At 52.0% G+C, this 7,412-nt stretch overlaps 1 protein-coding gene across 1 annotated transcript in view; it reads left to right on the top strand.

Moving 5' to 3' along the window:
• Positions 1 to 819: 819 nt before the first annotated feature.
• Positions 820 to 7,412, top strand: part of LOC125247998 — a 26,983-nt gene continuing 20,390 nt past the window's right edge. Inside the window, exon 1 of the mRNA XM_048159550.1 lies at positions 820 to 1,422. Within this exon, the coding sequence (XP_048015507.1) occupies positions 820 to 1,422 (603 nt within the window). The remainder of the gene's footprint in view (positions 1,423 to 7,412) is intronic.

The raw sequence follows: 7,412 nt of genomic DNA, 5'->3' as shown, positions 1-7,412 counted from the left end.
ACTCTACAGGTGTAAATATGCATTTCCTTCAGCCTGAGGCTTATTCATTTCACTTTTGGTGTAAAAGGGCCAAAAAACATTTGCCAAAAATATAACTTTTTTTTATTAAAAAAACTTTTTTATAAAAAAGTAATTACGTAATACAATTAGTTACTTTTTACCGCCTCCACCCTTTCATGGATTAACTGAGCAAGGAGGTCCTACTGGTACCAGATTACTAGCATATACAGTCAGCAACACTTCTCCCAGATGCCGTAGATGGAAAAAGATGAATGAGGATCTTCAACAAAATGTATCAGGTCATCTTGATGAAATTAAAGGTGCTCTAAGTGATCCTGGGTGGAGTAACTTCCTGTTGATGTTTGAAGTGTTGTCAAACAAAACAGAGGCTAGCTAGACCCTCCTCCTCCTCCTCCTCCCCCTCCCCTCCGTGCTTCCTGAAACAGTCATGAACGCGCATTTAAAATCATTCTTGTTGGTTATTGGCTGGAGCATGTTTATTATGATTCGTGGTCCAGGCTGCACCAGTTTGTTTTTGTTGCCATTTTCGGAGCTTGTGGCGACTACTGTTACATATCCCGTGTCTCCCGGACTCCATTTCCCAGAATCCTCTTGTCTCCACACCTGCACTCACTTCCCTTGTCATCTCCCCATCATCACGGATCACCTGCACCTGGACTCTATCATTATCACTCCCTTTATAATGGACTCACTCCCTTCACTCCCTGTCCATTCTTAATGTTATGTAGTTTGCTAAATGTGTGTATCCTGTATGCTTTCTCCTGCTTTATTGAGTAAAACCCATTACTGTGGATATCCATGTTACTCTCATCTCTCCAACACACCAGCAGCGGTAACAGAAGAACGGACCATAACCGACTGGACAACCACAAATTGAAACATGGGTTTGTTTCTGGTTCCCGTGGCTCCTGCTCCCCTCAGCCTCTCACAACTACATCAGCGGCTAACCGGCTCATCGGGCTCTTCCAGGTTGGCTGTTCACTGGAGAGGTATGTGGAGGAGTTTGTAGAGCTAGCTTTTCTGACTAACTGGTCAGATGCACGTTTGAACGCCCTGTTTCTGGACGGACTGGATGATGACACTATCCGTTTTGATGAACCTAAAGATTCTTTTTCCTTGAGCGAAACCATTAATCTAATTTTGTATTTAAACGGATCTAATTTCCTTGTTGATGAGGTTCAGGATATGTGTCCATCTCGTCCAGTCCCTCTAGAAACAGAGGTGGCCAGGCCAGTTAGTCAGTCTCCTTCTTCCTCCGCATACCCCTCCAGTGAACTCCTCTCCTGTTCCATGCTGGACCCTCACTCCTCTGCGGGGTCCAGAAGGCGGAGGAGGAAGAAAAGCTCAGCTCTAGTCTCTACGGAGCCCATTCCAGACCCCGCTGAGCCCACTCCAGTGCCAGTGGGGGTTTTAATTGTTTATGAGGGGATGGATTGGACCCCTCTAAACACCGCCGAGCCCTCAGCTCCAGCCGCCGCCGAGCCCTCAGCTCCAGCCTCCGCCGCCGAGCCAGCATCCCCAGCCTCCGCCGCCGAGCCAGCATCCCCAGCCTCCGCCGCCGAGCCAGCATCCCCAGCCTCCGCCGCCGAGCCAGCATCCCCAGCCTCCGCCGCCGAGCCAGCATCCCCAGCCTCCGCCGCCGAGCCAGCATCCCCAGCCTCCGCCGCCGAGCCAGCATCCCAGCCTCCGCCGCCGAGCCAGCATCCCCAGCCTCCGCCGCCGAGCCTGCATCCCCAGCCTCCGCCGCCGGGCCAGCAGTCTCCGCCGCCGAGCCGGTAGCTCCTTGCTCCACCACCAAGCCTGCTCCATGCTCCGCCGCCCAAAAGCCCACTCCTGCCCACAGAAACACTCCCTTCCTCAAACACAAGTACCCGTGGGTGGGTGGGATACATGTGGTTGGGCCTCAAGGAGCTCCAGGGCCGTCCACGGCCCCTGGCCCGCCATTGCTGCCCGCTGCACCTGACCCGCCATGGCTGCCCGCGGCCCCTGACCCGCCATGGCCGCCATCGTCTCCAGACCCGCCATGGCGGTCTGGGCTCAGAGACTCGTCCTGGAGACCTCCGGTGATGTCCGTCCCTCTCCCTGCACCGGCGTGAGGTCTCCAGGACGCCCACCCCCCTCCCCGGTGTTACATCTACGGAACGAGGTCGCGCCTACCGGGAGGGGGAGGTACTGTTACATATCCCGTGTCTCCCGGACTCCATTTCCCAGAATTCTCTTGTCTCCACACCTGCACTCACTTCCCTTGTCATCTCCCCATCATCACGGATCACCTGCACCTGGACTCTATCATTATCACTCCCTTTATAATGGACTCACTCCCTTCACTCCCTGTCCGTTCTTAATGTTATGTAGTTTGCTAAATGTGTGTATCCTGTATGCTTTCTCCTGCTTTATTGAGTAAAACCCATTACTGTGGATATCCGTGTTACTCTCATCTCTCCAACACACCAGCAGCGGTAACAACTACAGAGACCGTGTTTTTTTTACAGTGTGTTCAGGGGACAGGCAGCTAGCGGATAGTGAGGAGATGTTTGCTGTATGTGACAAAATGTTTTGGCCTAAAAATGCGTGACATCACTTAGAGCACCTTTAAGAAGCAAGACACATGCAAATGACGAATTTAAAACAATTTTACTTGAAATTAGTGCTTACATTTCTGACAAAATAGGAAGGGATATGCCTCATGATTTTTTTTTTCAGGTTTGTCATATTTTTTTTTTTTTTTTTTTTTTCACCATGACCCTTTAGTGGCTGGATCAGATCAGTGGAAATCTGGGGCCGTATTCACAAAACATTTTATCTTACCACTAAGAGTTCTCCTAAATAGCGGTAAAAGTTCTTAGCTAAGAGTTTTCCTTAAAACCTATTCACAAAGCTGCTGAGACCAACTTTTACTAAGGAATAGACTGAAGTCTTAAGCTAAGAGTAAGGCAGGGTTGACCTCGTTGCTATGGAGTATATACACAGTGATTGGCTGATGGGGGAGGAGTCAGTGATTTAATCATAGAAATATTGTAGAATGTGGTGTCATGTTTCAACATTAAAATAAAGGTTTTAAAATACAAATGTTGCCCTATTTAACATTTTTTTTTTTTTTTTTATAAAAATGTTGCCATAGTCAAAATAAAATGTTGCCATTGTTGCCATAAAGGTTTTAAAAAGTAGGCTAAGTGTCATTAATTAAACTAATACAGTTAATTGTCCACCTCTTGGATGTCTGCATCTCAAGAGAATGCAGAATTCAAGTGACAAATTATGTTTTATAAACAAAGTTTGAGAGAAACACATTCAAACAGTCTTTCTTATCAGCTCGAGAGGAGGAATATATACACAGACGAGAGCCGACTCGCCTACAGTTACTTCGACAGTTTTCTGCATCCCTCCGCCAACCCGCTCCTCACTCTCGGCTGGGGATATGGGGAGAACTTTGGGTTTGGGCTAAATTCCAAGCTCGGAGCCCTCGATCCCCTTGGACAGCACACCAAATATGCTTATTATATATATATATTTTTTACTCTATTCAATCATTTGTAAGTGTGAACTCATGAAAACCATTGTCACAGGTAATCAGACAACATTTATTTATTTGTTAAAGATTTATTTTTGGCGTCTCATTGTAGATTCAAAATCTATAAATCAAAATGTATTGCATTTATGAAGAAAAGGTTCAGCACCCAAGGCTCTATCGCTATTGCCTCAATACTGTACAGTGTCTTTAGGTGGATTAGGATTGTTTGTGATTTGGTTTTAGTGACTTAGGAGTCCTCTTGACTACTCCTAACGTTTCACAGATTTAGGAGCTAGTTTTAGCGCTAAAATGCTTTGTGAAATACTCTTAGAACAAAAATTTAGGACTCCTAAAATTAGGACTGACACTCCCATTATTTTTAAGAGTTTCTCCTAAATCAGCAAGTTAGGAGCTATACTTTTAGCCTTAAGATGTTTTGTGAATACGGCCCCAGACCTCTTTGTGTGGGTTATGCTTTCTTTTGTAGGACTCTATACTCATACAGAAATCTCACTGCATTATTATAGTATTTGCAAAAGTTTGGAAATCTAAAATTGTTGTCTCTACTAATGAGCTGATGAATTGACAGCAGAGAGGATGAACAGCTGCTACATCCGGATGGACACTACATCTACCTGGACTTCACTGTTCAAATATGGACCTCAAAAATTTTTACTGTACACCCTAATCTTACAGTTCAGTTAATGCAGTAATGTAACCACTTAATTACTGACATTATATTTTGACTATAATGAAGAGAATGGCCTCCTGGTGTTGCCTGTTTGTTTCCAATGTTTTATCTTTTTTTTTGTTTCTTGCCACAGTCACCATTGGCTTGCACAATAATAAATATATTTTGTCTGACTTTATATTAAGTTCCCTTTCAGTCGGTCACGTTCGACGTACGTCAGTAGTGACCGACGAATTGGGATATCGCTTAGAGAGCCCTATCATCTTCGTGTAAACTAAAACAAGCCAATGGAATTGGCGTGCGATATTTGCATAATGCGCACCGCCCCCGACAGGTGTATATAAATAGGAAGCGGATGCAATCGCACTCTGTCTTTCGCTTCGGAGCCATTCTCTGGTGTCCTGTTTGAAGACTCCTTTCTTCGTTTGTTTTTTGAATTAAAACATTGCCTCAAGAAGAGGGTTACAGCGAGCTTCAGTGCTGGTGAAGAGGGCACGTTCAGCGAGGTCGCGAGTGTCCGAGGAGCTGAGCTATAAGCTCTAAAACTGCTGTTTTCACAGCAACACAAAGAGTGTGTGTGTGAGCGATTTGGGCCGGTTCCTCGGTGTGTCAGGGAGTGGTGTACCTGACACATCGCGTCGCTCCCTGGGTGCTTCAGCACGAGTGAGTTGACTTCCCCTTCTAAAAGAGCTTTACAGACGAACCCTGACAGTATGTCATTTCGTCTGTGCGTTACTGGGTGCGGTCGTTCCCTGGTCCCTGCTGATGGGCACAATCGCTGCATCTCGTGTTTGGGCGTTCAGCACGCTGAGGCAGCTTTTGTGGATGGTTCATGTTCCCATTGCGGGAACATGACCATCGCGGTGCTGAGGTCGAGGCTCTCCTTCCTGAAGTCTCAGGAAGCGGGAGTCCCCTCTCCTATGCCGCGTACGACCGTTTTTTCCGGCCCTGGGAACCGGAAGGACGGTACGGCGCTGTATAGGGAGGGCGGCCTGAGGATAACGGTCAGGGCTCCCCCGCCGAGCGGAAACGCTCCTCGGGCCCCTGCCCCCTCGCCAGCACCGCAACCCATCTTTCGCCCGTTGGTTTCCGCTGGGCCCTCTTCGGACTGTCCAGCCGTTACCTTCGGTGCGCCGGCGGAGGATCAGATGTCGGTCGCTGCGTCGGAAGGCGAGTTTGAGAATTCGGGAGAGGAAGATCCGGACGCGCTGCCGCCCTCCGGGACGGTAGCGGTGGCCGAGTCGGATCCCGAACTCTCGGCTGTGCTCTCTCGGGCAGCCTTGTGCGTCGGGCTCGAGTGGAACCCTCCACCCTGTCCCGGCCCATCTCGGCTGGATGATTGGTACTTGGGGGGGGTCGCGCTGGGCAGCCCCAGCGTCCCGCCCCAATGCCTTTCTTCCCGGAGGTGCATGATGAGGTGACCAGGTCTTGGCAGACACCGTATAGTGCCCGTACCAGGCCTGGCCCCCCGTCCGCCTTCACCTCCCTGGACGGCGGGGTAGCCAGGGGGTACGCGAGGATCCCGCCAGTCGAGCGGTCTGTTGCGATGCAGTTGTGTCCAACAGCCACCGGCTGGCGTGGTGAGCCGCGTCTCCCGTCCCGGGCCTGTAAGTTCTCAGCCGGTCTGACTGAGAAAGCTTACAGTTCCTGTGGGCAGGCTGCCTCCGCCCTGCACGCGATGGCCCTCTTGCAGGTTCACCAAGCAAAGGCGCTGTCGGAGATGCCCCAGGAAGGTCCTGACCAACAGCTGCTGGGGGAGCTGCGCGCTGCCACTGACCTTGCCCTCCGGGCAACGAAGGTGACAGCACGCGCTGTTGGTCACGCGATGTCTACCTTGGTAGTCCAGCAGCGCCACCTCTGGCTGACCCTCGCGGACATGCGGGATGCCGACAAGCAGCGGTTCCTAAATTCCCCCGTGTCCCCGGTCGGCCTATTCGGCGACGCGGTGGAGAGCTTCGCCCAACAGTTCTCCGCTGCACAGAAGCAGGCTGAGGCTATCAGTCACGTCATGCCACAGGCGGTCCGCTGCTGCCTCCACCCAGCCGCCCGTGGCTCAGCCTCAGCCCGCTCGTCGCCGAGGGCGCCCGCCTGCATCGTCCTCCGCCCCTGCTAAGACGGCAAAGCAGCAGCCTACACCAGCCAGACAGCAGGGTGCCGGTCGCGGGCGTGGTGCCCAGCCCGTCTCCGCTAAGCCCGGTGGTAAACGTAAGAGCAAGACACGGCACTGAGACGGGCAACCTGGAGGGGAAGGATCTTGCTCTTCGGGAGAGTTTTCCACCATCTCTCCCACCCCCGGAGGAGGGCCGGGGGAATTTGTGTTTGTCTGTCCACCGCCGCTGGCTCTCCGGAGTCCAGCGGTACCCACTTTTTCACAAAAAGAGCAGTTTCCTCAAACTCCAGGTCACAACAAGGGGTGTCTGCCAGTGTGCCAGGCTCCGCCTCGCCGCTGACAGCTCCCTCCCCATTCGCCAGCAGGTGGCAGTGTGTTGGTGCAGACCGTGCCCCGTGCGCTGTCTCCCATGCACACTGCTGCCTCGCAGAGTCCGACCCCACTCCGGGCCGCCCCAAGCCGTCCGGGTCGGGTCCCTCTCTGCCTTGCTGCCCCACCCCCGGTGCGTCTGTGGTGCCTTTGGTCCCGCTGGCTCAGTGTCTGGAAGCGTGGATCACGCTCCCCAGCCTGTCCAGTTGGCTCATTCGTACTATCAGACTCGGCTATGCGATTCAGTTCGCCCGGCGTCCCCCGGTCTTCAGGGCTGTCCACTTCACTCAGGTGTCGTTGGACAATGCACCTGTTCTCCGGGCGGAGATTGCTGTCCTCCTGGCGAAGGATACAATCGAGCCGGTCCCTCCAGCCGATATGAAGTCGGGGTTCTACAGCCCCTGCTTCATTGTACCGAGAAAGGGCGGTGGGCTACGGCCAATCCTGGACCGTCCCCAGGATTGGTTTGCAGCAATGGACCTGAAGGACGCGTGCTTTCATGCCTCGATTCTGCCTTGACACAGACCCTTCCTAGGTCGGTCTGCGTTCGAGGGTCGGGCATGTCAGTACAAAGTCCTACCCGACATGGTTGTAGCTCCCAGCCGGTTGGGTCTTCAGGTCAACTGGGACAAGAGCAAACTCGCCCCCGGGTAGAGGATCTCTTGTCTCGGTCTCGAGCTAGACTCGGTCGCACGGACTGCGCGTCTCAC

The sequence above is a fragment of the Megalobrama amblycephala genome, linkage group LG15 (genome assembly GCF_018812025.1).
Source record: "Megalobrama amblycephala isolate DHTTF-2021 linkage group LG15, ASM1881202v1, whole genome shotgun sequence".
In the NCBI taxonomy this organism is placed as follows: Eukaryota; Metazoa; Chordata; class Actinopteri; order Cypriniformes; family Xenocyprididae; genus Megalobrama; species Megalobrama amblycephala.
This window is presented reverse-complemented; position numbering and strand designations above follow the sequence as displayed.